The 16,257-nt window shown below is 51.1% G+C and overlaps 1 protein-coding gene across 1 annotated transcript; it reads left to right on the top strand.

Moving 5' to 3' along the window:
* The first annotated feature begins 6,353 nt into the window (after positions 1-6,353).
* Positions 6,354-7,289, top strand: LOC141937116 (olfactory receptor 14A16-like). Its single transcript, XM_074854545.1, has one exon. The coding sequence runs from the start codon at positions 6,354-6,356 to the stop codon at positions 7,287-7,289; it is 936 nt and encodes a 311-aa protein (XP_074710646.1).
* The last annotated feature ends 8,968 nt before the right edge of the window (positions 7,290-16,257 follow it).

The following is a 16,257-nucleotide window of genomic DNA, read 5'->3' as shown; positions in this document are numbered from 1 at the left end:
GAGAATCTAATCCATGCTGCATACAAATGGCTCTCAATTCCTTTACTAACCCCTAGTGGAATGGTTCCCACTCATTATGATCACCATCCGGGTTAACAAGTACCAGGTATGCATGTTTTTTCCCTGAACCCAAAGCCTGAGCAAGTTCTAAGTCTCCTTCTTGTAGAGCATGCTCCCTTATTTTTAGCCAAAGTTTATGGGGGTTAGGAGCCCCTATAGTCACTGTTACCAGTTGTATCGTAAGAAAATCATCTCTTTCAGGGCCCTTAATTGGGTTTGGGGGGGGGCAGTAGGTGGTGGTCAATCAACAGTTCTCCCCACTGACTCATCAGATAAATCTATTAGTAAGTGTCTCGATGCTTTGTGGAGTGCCGGTGACTCGGGAGAGTCCTCATCAGAGTCCTCATCGGCAGGTGGTGGACACATGGAAGGGGTCCACAGCCTTACTGGGGGTATCTGAAGCACAACTAAATGATCCATCCAAAAATCGGAAGTAACATAACATCAGCTGCAGCTACTGCGGCAGTCCAATCACTTTTTAGCTGTTTCAGGGATTCATGTATTTGTTGCCATGTAGTGAAAGATGATGCAGCGATGGTATCCCCCCTTATGGCTGCCTCAAATAAGGTGTTCCCTGCCTCTCTCCATGTTTCAAGATTAAAAGCAGAGAGTGCATCAGCAGGGACCCCATTCCTTTTACACCAAATAAGCAAAGTGCATATCGCCTTCTCCTCATATTTGATTCCCCGCTTCTCCAGAATTTTTGTCAAAATATGTAAAATAGATTTTTCCTCTGCAGAAATTTGCACCCCCATGTTAGCCCGAGCTGCTCACCTTGTCTCCAGGTGACTTCAGTTACTTGTCCGGACTAGTTGGCTCACCTCCACCGATCGTAAAGTTCAGCTGGGCTCCGCTACCACTGCTCGGCTTCCGCGGTCCTCGCTCTGTCCGAAATCGAGATGGGATTCACACACCGGCTTGGGATCCGTATGTTGGGTTGGAATTTGCACATTGGGGTCACCAGTTGTAGCGACTGAAATAACGAGTCAGAGTGTTCTCTTTTTTTTTTCTGCAGGGCAGGGGCCATTTATTCTTACAATAGTACATACTTATGCTCTCGTTAAAGGTCTTACTTCATCATTAGCAAATCAGCAATTAGACAGTTATCAACGTTTTCTCCTATCAGCATCAGACCACTCTAACACGCGCTGTGCAGACCAATCAACTTCTTGTTCACGTGCTGTTCACGCAGCAGTAACTTCTCACAGCTCAGTACTTTCCCACAGCTCAGTGTTGCAGCTGTCCGTTGTTTTTCCCTGCCACCTTGGCACAACTCAGCAGTTTCTTATCTTTCTTCCAAGGCCTGTTTCTCATCAAAGCCTTGCTGCTTCTCAGAGGCTGTGCAGGGCTGACAGGCCAATGTCTCCCACAACTTTAGTTCCGTTTCTAAATCTTGTACTTGTCTGGCATCTATTTTATTTCATAAGCAGAGCCTATGTCTGTGGATCCTACTCTCTTCCACTATTTTGATTAAGACAGATCTCTTAATTTGGGAAATTCTTCAGTGTCATATCCCATGGGATTCTTCCAAGCAGGTTCCTCAGCAGGCCAAATCCTGCTCTCCTGAAGTCCTGCTCTTTACCTTGTTCCCTTCTGTCAGGAGCCTCAGCTCTAATTTCCCACCCCTGACTGTTACATCCCTGACCAGCTCTTCTTTGTTTCTAAGTATGATTTCCTGCAGGACACCTCCCCTCACTGCCTCCTCAGTCACCCTTGTCAGGATTATGGTGTCAATTAACTCCAAACCCCTCCTGGATGGCTTTCACTTGGCAATATTGCCCCTTCAACAAATATTGGGATAGTTTAGGTCTCCCATGAGGATTAGTGCTTCTTCCAGTTAAATGAAGAAGGTCCATGTACTTCCTCTTCCTCATCAGGGTGTCCATATCAGACATCTAGCCACCACAGTGTTGCCCATGACTCTTCAGCTCAGCTGAGTCATCATCCATGCCCAGGCAGAGCTCCACACATTCCTGCTGCTCTCTCTCATAAAGGGTAACTGCCACTCTGGGTCCAGCCCGATGGCTTTATTAGTACCAAACCCACAGGACCCCACAGTTTCTCCAGGAGAGGGGATTTATAGTGCTCTGCAACTCTGCAAATCCTCATGCTGTTCTCTCGTGTGAGACACCCGAATCAAAATGAGCCAGCTGCACATAAGCATGAAAAGCTTCAGTCTGTGGGGACCTTGTGAAACTGTGGGATTTGGAAATGGAAGTCACCTGAAGTTTTACAACGAAAAGGGGCCAATCCTACATCAGTGGAGGGAGGGGACCAAACAGCCCGATACATCAGAACAGGTGGGAACCTGACTGGCTTGTTTAACCCCACAAACATGGGTGTGTCCCAGGGTGTGGCTCCCCATTTTAGAGAAGTAGAGAGGCACTGGAGAGTGTTGAGTGAAGTTCTGCCAAGGTGGGGTTTGGAACTTAGTGCCCACAACCATATGGAGTGTCTGAGGGACCTGGAGTTCTTTGGCCCAGCGGTGTGGAGGCTCCAGGCACTATAGGAATAACCTGAGAGTGACTGAGGGGTGATTTCAGAGATGATGGAACTTCTCTTTATAGTAAGATACAGCATGAGAAAGGACTAGTGCCACAAAGTGCAGCTGGGGAGGCCCAGACTGGACACAAAAAAGTCACTCAAAGGGCAGTGCTGTGGTGTAACAAGTCACCCAGAGGGAGACTGGAGCAGCCCCAGGATTTGTGTTTCAAGAAGCAACCAGGGAGGATGGAGAGATATCAGTAAAGGAAGGGAGATGTTCCGGTGAGAGCAAGGTGTGGTAGCCAGGTGGACATCTCCAGCCTGCAGAGAAAGAGATGCAGGTGTGGACATGGTGGGACAGCCTGTGGTGGAGACAATAGAGGGATGAGGAAAACTCTGAAAATCCCCCAGAAGAGATGAGCTCTTTCTGCCCTTGGCTATGACTGTTGTCTCTGCCACTGATACCAATGAGGAAGCACCTTCTCCTTACAGCACTGGGTCTCATGGCCTCCCCTTCCCTCCCTGAGAGCCTGGGGGCTGTTAGACCATAGTCCTGCTCTTGGCATTGCACATCCCCACATCATACTACCCCAGCAAGAGCCCTGAGCAATGTGTGAGGGACAAGATCTCCCTTGCCAGGGGCTAGGAGTCAGATCTTTGCCTTTTGCTTAATTTAACACTTCCAGTTTTACTCAGAATTTGCTCCACCTTTGGCCTTTGTTTACCCGTCTTCTCTGCCTGGAGTCTTCTGCTCTAACCAGCCCCTGGGGAGGCTTTGTCAGTAATGGTCCTCACTGGGACCCATTAAGACTCCAAAGAACTTTGCAGTTTGCATCTGGCTTTGACTTCTTGAGAGGCATCTTCATCATCCTATCACTGTCTGAGGTTCATGGACTCAGCATCAAACCCACCTGAGGAGTCTTTAAAATGCCTTGGGCTGGTCCTCTGTTACGGAGCTGGGCCAGGCTCCTGGGACGGAGGGAGCTCATGGCAAGTGGCCAGCGCTGCAGAGAGACAGCTCTGCCCAGGAGCAGCTCCTCTGCAAAGCGCAGCAGGGCTGAGCGCACTGCCTGCAGGCATTAAGGACAGAGGAGCTGGCCACAGAGAGGGGAAAGGCAGACGAGAGTGGCAGGAAGCTGAGAGCTCCGTGGAGGAGAAATCTTCCCAGCCCTTGACACAGTAAGTCTCTGGGTGCAGGGCAATGCAGCTGCAGTTCATGGAGGGATCTGGTGAAGCCAGCACAGTCATCAGGTATCTCCCTCCTGTCTAGAGGAGGAGGACGTGCTCCAGAGCAGGGCTTCCCTGCTGCACTGTCAGAGGGACAGGCCATGGCGGCTGCCTTCTCCTGGGGATGGCTGCAGGGGTGTGCAGTTGCGGGTGCAGCCAGGGGTGCCCAGGGCTGTCCTTCAGAGCAAGGTGCCTGCAGCCCAGGGGCTGTGTGCTGGGGCAGGGACTCTGCCGCCTGCAAGGGTCAGCACTTAGCCTGCCCGGGGAGCTGCCCATGGCACTTTGGGGAGAAGCTGTGGGTGGAAGGAGAGACCCCTGGCAGGGTAGGGTCCTTCTGCTGTGGAGAAGGTGCTGTGTGGGTCAGGGCTGCTCACTGCTCCAGATCACCCCAAGTCATTTTCAATGACATTTTTTGAGGGGAAGGTCAAGGCAGGGATTACTACAAAGATAAAGATAAGGAGCTTTCTTGAGTGTGTGTTTTCAGTTTCCTGCTTTTGGGGAATTTGGGGAGAGAAATGGAAAGGAGTTCTCATGCTTGAACAAGTCATTGAGACTTCTGATCTCTAAGGCTGAGTGAGCAGCAGCTCTGATAACAGCCTCCTAAATTGTCTTCAGCCACTCCCCTGCCTGTTGGCAGCACCAGCATCACCCATCAGGGTTGCTCTGACCTGCCCTTTTCTACCTGGAAACAGGAATATGCATGCAGCCAGTGCCCTGCAAACAGGGAAGTTTCTATAGGGCCAAGGTAAGTGCTGAGAGGTTGGGACAGGGTCTGTGAGTTCTGACAAGGAAAAGACCTTGTACAGAAAACACCTCCCCGTATAAAAATCTCCAGACAGCAGGGATATGATCAGGGAATGTGAGGAAATGAAAACCAGAAATTATGTAGGAGGGAGAATTGAGAAATCTCCATATTATCCCCCTGTGCAGACCCTTTACTCTGAGCAAGCCCCCTTGCCTCCTCCTCTCCCACCCAGCAAAGCCTCTGCCCTCAGGGCAGTGGGGTCCAAGGCATGAACCTCCTCTTCTGCAGCCCAAGCTGCAGCAGAGCCGTGGTGCAGCTCTCCAGCCCCGTGCCCAGTTCCCTCTGCAGAGCACAGGGACTGGGAGCAGCTGCCCAGCAATGTTGGTGTCTGGGAGGTGGCGAGCACAGCTGTAGAAGGGTAACGCTGTCCTGAGGCTGCCCCTGCCCTGGTCTATCTCAGCAGGACCCTCAGTGCATTTAACTTGTTTCTCCCCTTCTCTGTGTTATAAGCCATGTGTGTCCTTGTCTAGAAATGGGGTGCCGAGACCTTGAGAAAGGGTGACACATGTAGTGGTCTGCACGGGGTCCCCCTACTCTCAGCAGTGTCTGGTTGTGTTTCAGGGTAATGTAAGAGTGTGATTGCCCTACAAGTCATCAAAGAGAAGCTCAGGGCAGCTCCCCTCACTCTGCACTAAGCCACAGGCCATCCTCCTTGCCTCACAGGACTTGCTCTGTTCTCCCTGGGTGCAGCAGAAATGCTGGGGGTTTCTGAACACTCCCCAGGTGAGATGGGGGAGATTTAAAACACCCAAAACTCTCAAACTGCCTTCTACCATCCTCGTTCCTTAGCACTGGGAGTGCAGATGCTGACTGGCCCTTCTGCATTACAAATGGTTGCATCTGACAAAGTCAGACACCAGCTGTATCGGGTCTGGCTGAGCCAGAATTGGTTTTCCCCTGTAGCAGCCCTCATGGTGCTGTGTTTTATGCTGGGAGCTGGCAGGGTGTTGATAGCACACTGGTGTTGTGGCTACTGCTGAGTAGTGCTTACACAACACCAAGGCTCTTTCTGACATTTCCCCCCCACAGTGGGACGGGGTGGGCAAGATCTTGGGAGGGGACACAACCAGGACAGCTGACCCGAACTGACCAAAGGGATATTCCATACCATATGACGTCTGCTCAGTATAAAGCTGGGAGAAAGGAGGAAGGGGGTGGGGTCACCCTTGGTCCTCCGAGGCAACCACTACGCGTATTGGAGCCCTGCTTCCTGAGAAGGCCCGACATCGCCTGTTAATGGGAAGTAGAGAATAAATCTGTTTTCTTTTTTCGCTTCCGCGCGCGGACCTTTGCTTCGCTTTGCTTATATTAAAACTGCTGTTGTTTTACCCACAAGGGTTGTTTTGTTTTCCTATCTTATTTTCTTTCCCCTCTTTGCCCTATTGAGAAAAAAAGGGGAAAGGAGGGGGAAGTGATAGAGCGACTTGGTGGGTACCTGGCATTTAGCCAAGGTCAAACCACCACACCAGCTCTGGCTCCTACCCGCACCGTTCCCATGAAACCACTGCTGCATAGCAGGGCTGACTCCTGGGCAGCCTGCGGGTAGAGGCCCCGCTCCTCACAGCACAATCAGAGTACCAACCACAGCTCCAGGCACGGAGCTGAAAGAAGTTCTCTGAGAAAAGGAAAAATGAGGTGTGTGGGTGTGCAGTAGGGACAGGGGTGTTGGGAAATGGCTTTGATTTTGCTCAGAAAAGTCTGCTCTAACTTGTTAACAACACTGTAAATAACACTGTTATTTCCTCCTTGGTCAGTCCCCCATGTCCAGAGGTAGCAGATGTCCAACAGCAGCAGCATCACCAAGTTCCTCCTCCTGGCATTCGCAGACACTCAGGAGCTGCAGCTCTTGCACTTCTGGCTCTTCCTGGGCATCTACCTGGCTGCCCTCCTGGGCAACGGCCTCATCATCACCGCCATCGCCTGTGACCACCACCTGCACACCCCCATGTACTTCTTCCTCCTCAACCTCTCCCTTCTTGACCTGGGCTCCATCTCCACCACTCTCCCCAAAGCCATGGCCAATTCCCTCTGGGACAACACGGACATCTCGTACTTGGGATGTGCTGCCCAAATCTTTTTCTTTGTCTTCTTTTTTGGAGCAGAGTTTTCTCTCCTCACCATCATGTCCTATGACCGCTACGTTGCCATCTGCAAACCCCTGCACTATGGGACCCTCCTGGGCAGCAGAGCTTGTGTCCACATGGCAGCAGCTGCCTGGGGCAGTGGGTTTCTCAATTCTCTCCTGCACACGGTCAACACTTTTTCACTACGACTCTGCCAAGGCAATGCTATGGACCAGTTCTTCTGTGAAATCCCCCAGATCCTCAAGCTCTCCTGCTCACACTCCTACCTCAGGGAAGTTGGGCCTATTGTGGTTAGTGTCTGTTTAGTTTTTGGGTGTTTTGTTTTCATTGTGGTGTCCTATGTGCAGATCTTCAGGGCTGTGCTGAGGATCCCCTCTGAGCAGGGACGGCTCAAAACCTTTTCTATGTGCCTCCCTCACCTGGCCGTGGTCTCCCTGTTTGTCAGTACTGTCATGGTTTCGTACCTGAAGTCCCCATCCATCTCCTTCCCATCCCTGAACCTGGTGGTGTCATTTCTGTACGCAGTAGTGCCTCCAGCATTGAACCCCCTCATCTACAGCATGAGGAACCAGAAGATCAAGGATGCCCTGAGGAGATTATATGAATACACTTTTTTGCAGCATGAATAGGCACCCACCACACTCGTGTAACTCCCAGGAATTCAGTAAAATCCTGTCTTTTGTTCTACTGTTTCTTTACCTTGTAGATGTTTGTATTTCCTTGTTAAACAATATTATTTATAATTATGTATTATTCATATAACTTCTTATGTTTAGAAATGTTTTTTTCTGTCTGGTTAGCCTAAAATACAGAAGGAACCAGGCCCTTTGCATAGCTAAAGAAGCCATAATTTAATCATTTGCCTTTACTCCCATCTCTTAGATCTCCTCTGGAGCTGGGAGCCCAAACCCAGCAGGCAGAAGGGATTCAGGAGCCAAGGGCCCAGCTGACCCATGGAGGAGCAGCCCCAGTGCTCCTCGCTGCCTCGGCGGGCACTGCCTCTCTGCTGCCTGTGAGCTGGGGTTGCTGCTTCCCTGGATCCATGGCCAAGTACAGCAGCAGGACGTGGCTTTTTCAGTTCTGAGCTCTCCTCACTTCCACAGTCCTGCTGTGCCCTTGCATTTGTGTCACCCCCAAGCTTTTGTGTAGTTTTTGACAGTCCTGTTCTGTCCACAGTGACACCCCTGTGGCTGCAGGCAGGAGCAGGCCATGTGAACCACAGTGTCAGAGCTGGCCTCCATGCCAGCACCACCATAAACAAAAGGGCTCCTCAGGGCAGGGCCAGAATTCTGGACATCTCTTCCAAAGCTGGTGTTGGTAATACACCAAAGGAGCTGCCAGGAGATCTCAGGGGGTGTCCAGGGACAGTGTGTGACTCTGGTGGAACAGTGAGTGTTCCCTCATGAAGTAAATGAACATGCAAGGTGGAGTCTCTTGAAGGAAAACGTGAACCTGAGAATACCATGGGTTAACAACAGGACTGCATGAGAGGCTGTGAGGAGCCAGCAGGCAAAGGGACGTCAAAACAGTGTTTTAGGCCACCCTTTTGGAAAGCCCATAGGCCGGATCTGGTGCAGCTCTCCCTTGTCTTCTGTGCCATTGGAGACACCCCATGGTCCTTCCCATCCCCGTCCTTGGCCCTTGAGCCATCCAGGGAAGATGGAAAGGGCCTCAGCAGCAGTGAACCCTGTCTGACTGGCTCTGCTCCCCAACCCCACCAGTGTGGCCAGTGGAGGCTCACCCCATGTTCCCAGGGCAGCAGAGTCCCCTTGTTCTGCAGAGCAGCACTGCCAGCTTGGGGCCCTGCAGGGAGGATGGGAAGGAAGTCAGGAATGTCTGGTCACGGACACTCTCACATAGGGAAAGGATCTCTGGGGAGCAGGGATGTCGCTGGAGGAGAGCAAGGGAGCATCTCTGTGTGTGTAGTAAGGAATCCATGAAAAAGAGAAACCTCTTTCTGCAGACATGTTGTCAGGATGGGATGTTCTGTCTCCTGGCCAGGACTCTTGTTCTGGCCTGGGGAGAGGGACGGGCACTGAGGGGGCACAGTCAGACTGTGGTGCCTATGTACAGGATCTCCTGGACCTGACACCAGGAGTCCTGCAGTTTCACTGACCTCCATTTCCTCATGCCATGGTGAACCTTCAGCCCTGGGGCTGATGAGGAGGCTGAAACCCCTCTCTGCCCCCCAGCGGCTGCTCTGACCTCCAGAGGGGCTGGGACTGTGGGGTGAGTGCCCAGAGTTCTCCAGCACACTGCAGCCCAGACTGAGCTCCTCTGTGGGGCTAAGATGTGGAGCAGGCAGTGGAGGTGGGAATACCTGGGGAAGGGCTGGTCTTGGCTGGAAGGTGCCCAGGAGAGGGCAGAACCAATGTTAGCTGAGCTGTGTGACCATGCAGGGAGAGGACACGCTGCAGTGGGTGTGTGGTGCAGACCCAGACATAATGGAAGGAAACCAAGACATGCAGGTGTAGGAGAGAAGAGTCCTGTCTGTGCCCTTGGTGGTATGGACAGACTGACAAGGTGCCCCAAAGCATTTTTTACCCCCCAGACCCTCCCATTGGCCATTTCCAGCATTGGCAATTCACCCCAATTTATGGGTGGTTTTGCTCTGTGCCTATCTCCTTCCTCCTGCTGGTCTTGGTGCCAGTGTTGGGGGAAGAGCCAGTCTGCCCCAGCCTCTCTTCTTGCCCAGACCTTGGCAGACCACGGAGCAAGGCTGTCTGGGAACCCTTGTGTGGGACAAAGCTGGGGCTTGGCTGAGTCCAGATTCTGTGGGGGCTGCATAAGCAGGACAGCTGGTGGGGATGGACGCTGAGGTCTGGCATGGGGACTCTGGTGGGGGATGTTTCCCCACCCCAAACACACCCTGTCCTGGGCAGTGTCTGATGAGGGCGCTGTGGGGGCATGTCTTGGGCAGTGGGGCTACACTGGTGCAGGGATGGGTCACAGGTGGGGGCCATGACACAATGATCAGGAGGTGGAAGCAAGGACAGGCTGCGAAGGAGGAATTTAGAAATATGACCTGAGCTGAGGGCATGTGTTTAGGAAAGCCAAAGCTCCCCTGGAGCTGAGGGGGGCTGCAAGCAACATCCAGAGCAAAATGAAGAGCTTCAGTCACTGTGTTTGCAGTAAAAAGTTGAACAAGGCCCATGCGAGTTGCTGCTAATGGGGGGGGGGGCAGGGTGCTTCACAGCAGCAGAGACAGATGGGGATGAGTGACTCAACGGTGCCTTTGCTTGAGTCTTTCCTGAAAAGGTCTCCCAGGCCTCTGCTCAGGAAAAGGACTCCTACTGAGAGGCTTCTTCAGCCTGGAGAAAGGATGGCTGAGGGGCACCGCACGGCCAGGGGGGCATCACCTTTTTCGCCATGAGGCAAGCCAAACATTGGAACAAGCGTTGGTCTCCCTGAGAAATTGTTTAGTCCTCCATCCTTGCAGGTTTTCAAGACCCAGATGGACCAAGCCCTAAGAAGCTAAGAATCACCATACACCTGACTCTGCTTTGACTGCAGAGGAGTCAGGGAGCAGAGGAGACCCCAGGGAGTCTGGGAGGCACTGCTTCAGACAGCTCTACCTTACCCCTGCATGTCACTGCATCCAGCTTTAACACCCCCAAAGGCCATTGGTCTGCACCCTGAAACTCCTACTCATAGGTTTTGGGAATCAGGGAAGCTGAATGCCACCCATGACTGAAATACATTCCCACTGTTCATGGACAGCAAGGAGTTTCTCCTTCTGGTGCATTCCATGCCACGTGGACTTCACTTGGGATTTGTCTTCTCTTGTTTTAGACAACAGCTGCTTAGGTGTCTGTCCAATCTTGTTTGCACAGGCTCCGCTTGCAGTTGACAGCGGGTCTTCAACCTCCTCCACTGTAATTCATCCTCATAGAAATTTAAATCACTTGGTTCCTTCATTGTCTGAGCCTCCAGGCAGCTGCTCAGCCCTCACACAGCCCAGGTATTGGCTCACTCCTGGGCACCTCTTTCCAGGTGAGCCCCCTCCAAGTTGCAGTCCCAGCTGTGGTTCTGAGGGGAGATGCTGCTTGGCGTCAGGTCTGCTCCAGAGCAGACAGGGTTCAGCAAGGTGTCCATGAGTGTGACCTGCCCTCCTGCCTGCTGCAGCTGGTTGGGGGGCTGGAACAGAGGTGTCCAGAGCCAGCACCCAGACAGGGACCTTTCCCCTGCCTCACCCCTCCCTTTTGGACACAGGCAGCTGATGACTGACTGGGGCTGCACTCTGATAGTCATGAACAAGGCAGAACTGGATGAGGATGTGAATGCTGAGGGCAGCCGTGGCTGAGTGACCATGGCAGAGGAAAAAGACAAACAACAGAATGACAGCCTTGGCCTGCAGCACAGCACATTTCACATGGTTCAGCATCTGCTTGACAGGATCCTGGAGATGCAAGATCCATGGAGCCCTCTTGGATCTTTGGGGACAACAATATGAAAGCCCATGAACACCTCACTCCGATGTTCTGGGATCTGTGCAGGGCCTAGCTGTTGGGGATGGACAGGGATCTTCTGGCTGAAACGTTCACGCACCAGAAGGCATTGCAGAGTGGTGGAAGAGGGAACAGGTTGTTCAGGAGGCAGATACAGACATGGCCTTAGGGTACAGGGGTGGAGGCAGGAAAGTCAAAGCTCAGCTGGGCTGGAACTAGCAAGGAAGAGGGAGAGCAACCAGAAGGCCTTCTGTAAGTTCACTGGCAGAACAAGTTTTAGGCTGAGGAAAATAGTCTCACGGCTCAGTAGGGCAGGACGTATAGTGAATAAAAATCTGGAAAAGGCTGAGGTGCTCGTTGTTTTCCCATCTTCTTCAACTGGTAAGATTTGCCCCCAAACATCCCTAGTCCTCGAGTCTCCGACCAGCATCTGTGCAGGCAGGGCTGCACCCATGGCAGAGGAAGGTGTGTCTGGGGAGCACTTGCAGCACTTGGCTACACATAGGTCCACGGGACCAGAGGGGATGTGTTCAAGGGTGCTGAGGGGACACCTCATCGCCCTCTATAACTACCTGAAAGGAGGTTGCAGAGAGGTGGGGATGAGTCTCTTGAACCAAGGAACAAGCGATAGCACAAGAGGGAATGGCCTCAAGCTGCACCAGGGCAGGGTCAGACTGGCTCTTAGGAAGGATTTCTTTGCAGAAGGGGTTGTTGGGCATTGGAATGGGCTGCCCAGTGCAAGGGGGGAGTCCTCATTCCTGAAGGGATTGAAGAGTCGGGTTGACCCAGCACTGAGGGATCTGGAGGAGTTGAGAATGGTCAATGTGAGGTTAATGGTTGGACTAGATGATCTTCAAGGTCTTTTCCAACCTTGATGATTCTGTGATTCTGAGAGCTCACGGGTATCATTGCAAGGCTGCTCCTGGTCACCTTTGCAATGTCAGGGTAAACAGGGTGGGAAATGGCAGACATCAGACTCATTTTCAAGGAAGACAACAAGGAGCATCCATGGAACTACAGGCTGGTCAGTCACATCTCAGTCCCCGGGAAGGTGATGGAGAACATTTATTTGAGAAATTCCTTTACCTGCATCCATCATCTATTGCTCTCTGAGATGTCGTGGGTTTGCTGAAGTACCCACAGGGTACTTGGAAGGGTGACCCAGAACCTATGGGAACCCTTCTGGAGCATTCCCTGGCGACCAGGAAAAGGATCTCCAGACACCTCAGTGGAGACAACTCCTGTCTCTCCGTTGACTAGGAGGGGAAGTCCAGACAACTTGATTTGACATAGACATCTGCAGGGAGGTGTCTGATGTTGGGGGAGACCAGTCTCTTCCCTTTCTTCACCTAAAAAGAGTCACTCTTCATGTATGCTAGATGGAAGTAAAAGGGAGTGTTCATGGATGATCCAGAGACCCCTTTGAGCAGACACTGTAACACAGATGTGTAGAGACAAGTGCAAATCTGGCCACCCAATCCCAGGGTGTTTCACTGCAGGTGGTCACCCAGCTTCCCCGTATCAGGTGAGGGAGCCTGCCACCTTAGTGGTGACTCTCTTTGTGCAAGGGGTGAGGAGTGGCAAGGATGCTGCTGGGTGAAGAGGGGCTTTAGTGTGCTGGGATCTCTGCAAGACAGAGAAATATCTGTCTTTTATGCTTGTTGTGGTTTGAACTCAGCCAGTAACAAATCGCATGTAGCCAGTTGTTTACTTCCCCCCTCTCCCCCTGCCCCGTGAAATAGTGGAAGGACAAAAGATTAAATTTGTAGGTTGAATAAAAAAAAATATTTAATAATACTAACAGAAAAAAACCAACAGTAATCATAGTAGTCCAAAACGGGTAAAATGCAGTAGTGGTTCTCTGAGCAACGACAGATACTGCCCGTCCCTAGCAGCAAGTTGACCACACCAGGTAATCCTGCCCCACCAAGGTAGAAACCGAAAACCAAAAAAGCACGTGAGAGAGCATGAGCCCACCTATATGCTGAGCTTGATGTCACATGACATGGAATGCCCCAATGATCGATTGGGACCCAGCCTTTCAGCTCTTCTCCCTCTCAACCCAAGGAAAGTTAACTCTATCCTGGCCCAAAACCAGGACAATGTTGCATGCCTCAGTAGGATAGAAATATTTAGAAAATGTAAATAAAAATGAAACAAAGAAGAAATGAGGAAAGAAGAAAAACAAAGAATATTTTTAAAGAAAATTTTCAGCTTTTTTATTTTTTTAATATTTCTGTGTTTATTTTATCTGTAATACACTTTGTTTTGATATACCTGTCTTTGGGGCATTTCATGAACATATTTTTAATTACAATTTTGAAAGACAAAAATATTTCCAGAACCATGGTGTATTTTAGCTACAGGAACACAGATGTCTTTAGTCACAGGGAAAGAGACGCCTGGTGGCAGTGCAGGTGTCCTGGGCCCCTCTGCCCGGCCTCTACCAGCAGCTCCCGAGGCGCTCTGGTCTCCTGCAGGAGACCTCCTGGCCTGTGTGACAGCGGCCAGTCCCAGGGAAATACGTCAGATACACTGGGACGTCTGCAAGGGGCACTCGATGTCCGTGGTCAGACAGCTGAGCTCTGCCTGGAAGGGGGAACAACTGCCTGAACCTTTTAAAAAACACCTGAGCACCTTTTCGTCAGCTGAAAACTTTGAATAAAGTGATGATGCTTTTCCACCGTGACCAAATGGGAATTTCTAGGAAGTGTATTAACTGAAAATGAAGCTTTCAGCTTCAGGGAGTTAGAAGCCTGCCCTTGTCTTTCAGCAGTCTAATTCTCTCTTCAGGCACCTCCTTCATTGTGTTCATGTTTCTCATTTCCCATCCATCTGTCTGAAACATTGCTAGTGAGGTTCTCCCCTGGGGATGGTGAACCTCAGTGGAGGCAGCTTCCTCTTAGCACACAGTTGAGCAGTGGAGGTTGTTGTTTGTTAAACTTTCCCATGTTTTCCTTATGTTTGTTTGCAATGAAGAGAAATTCTGCTGTGCCCGTGTACAGCCAGGTCTCTGAGGGAAGCCAGTGGGAGCTGGTGCAGAGGAGCTGTAACCTCCAGCTGCAGCTGGGGTGGAGAAGTCTGATGTCAGGAGAAATGCTGCAAGTCCCAGGGGGCCAATGGGAGAAATGGCTGGGCTGGGGAGATGAGGAATCAGGTTGTCCATGCAGTGTCTGACCTTCAGGAGGAGCTGGTCCTGCCCCTCCTGACAGCAGTAGGAGACACCCTGCATCAACATCATTTAAGAGAATCCTGCCATCACTTCTGCTGTAAACTGAAAAATAATCCAAGATACTTAATAGTAAAAAATACTTCTGCATTAAATGCTCAGTGAAAACTTCCCCTTTACGTTCATTCCAGAGACCTCTCCAATTATCTACCAAAGACTTGAAGAAAATAATTGAAAGAGACATGCCTGTTTGCATTTTAATGAGCCCCATGGTGGCTTGGTGCTGAGACCATGAGCTTCAGACACTGAGAGGAGCCTGAACCAATGGCTGAAGAAGTCAAGGTCAGAAGCAATGCCTACAGTTCCAAGGAGTGTTATGGGTCCCACTGAGGGCCATCCCCAACAAAGCCTCCCCAGGGGCTGGTTAGAGCAGAAAGGTGGCAGCAGGAATGAGAGGTAGCAAACACAGTGTAAAGGTGGTTCTGATGCTTAGTCTGCCTTAATGTGTTGAAGCCAAAGGGCCAAAGCCTGACCCGCAGCCCCTGGGAAGGGAGATCCTGTCCCTCACACATTGCCCAGGGCTCTTCCTGGGGCAGTGTCATGTGGCAATGTGGGGTGCCAAGGGCAGGACTACGGTATGGAACTGATGGGTCTGTTCTGGTTTGGGCAAGGAGGCCATGAGCTCCTGGTGCCATAAGGTTGAATTTTGTTCTGGTAGGCCTTAGCTGCAGAGGCAACAACCATAAGCAAGGGGGAAAAGACCTTGGCCCTGCTAGGGGCTCTTAGCCTTGCCAGACCCTTCACCTGTCTCTAGCACAGGCTGTGCTCAGTGTCCCACACCTGCAGCTCTTTCCTGCAGGCTCTCAACATCACCATTTTTGCCTATAGCAGATACTCACTACAGTGTAGCCCATGTGGCTCTGCCCACTGATCCATTGCTTCTCAGCTGACACATCACCTTTTCCCAAGCAGAGCTCCATGCATCCCCACTGCTCTCTCATGGGCAGGGAAACTCCTCTCCTTCTCCTTTTCAGCCTGTCCTTCTACAATGCCAACATCCATCCATCGCAGCACTGCAGTGGTGTCAGCAATGTCCCACAACTTAGTTATCCAAATGAGACTAGAGCTCTGTCACTGCACATGGACATCTAATTCCTCTTGTTTCCTCTCCACACTGTGAGAACTACGCTGCAAGCTCTCAAAAGAGGTGTCCAGCCATGCTGATCTCCCAGAATGGGCAGGAGAGCATTTCCATCATGCTGTCCTGAGGGCATCTCCTTATTTTTTTGCATATGTTTAAGGTTTTTCCTCCTAAGCTCTGATTTCTTTATTACCATGTTCCTTCTGATCTCATCATACAAGACACTTTCCTTGAAAACCTGTCCACCACTTCCTCATATGATTGTTGGCCATTGTTTTCTTTCATCCACCCTTTCAATTTTTAAAATTCAAGTCTTCAAAATACTTTGGCCAGTCTGTTAGCAAGGATAGCTTTGTCCCACTTCATCAGCTGAATCCCATCTCTGCCTCAGGGAGGGTCTCAAGGTCATAGAAACCCATTACTAACACCAATGGCACAACCAACCGTCTACCTGCAGGGTCTGTTCCCTTTTCAAGCATTTTCCACCCACCAGCTGGACACAGAAGAGTACCGCCTGTGCCCACATGCCCTTGAACATTGTATCCAGAGTCATGTCGTCATGCTTGACACTTTCCAGGTCTCCTGGGGCAGTATCAGTGGTGCTTGTGTGGAAGAGCAGCTGGGGTAACATTCCAAGGGTTGGACAAGCTTCAGCAGCCTCTCAGCACTGCACCCTTGGATGAAGGAGAGCTGACAGAGCTCCTTGGAACCTGCTGGAGCAACAAAGGCAGCAATGATGAAGAGACATCAGTAAAGGAGAGGAGATGCTGGGGTGAGAGAAAGTTGGGGTAGTTGTGTTGGTGTCTACACCCTGTTGAGGAACAGACAGATGCACAAGA

This window comes from Strix uralensis, chromosome 37 (assembly GCF_047716275.1).
Source record: "Strix uralensis isolate ZFMK-TIS-50842 chromosome 37, bStrUra1, whole genome shotgun sequence".
In the NCBI taxonomy this organism is placed as follows: domain Eukaryota; kingdom Metazoa; phylum Chordata; class Aves; order Strigiformes; family Strigidae; genus Strix; species Strix uralensis.
This window is presented reverse-complemented; position numbering and strand designations above follow the sequence as displayed.

Bases quoted from the DNA above. Each gene is read 5' to 3' on its own strand.
- LOC141937116 (XM_074854545.1), top strand. From the start codon at position 6,354: ATGTCCAACAGCAGCAGCATCACCAAGTTCCTCCTCCTGGCATTCGCA.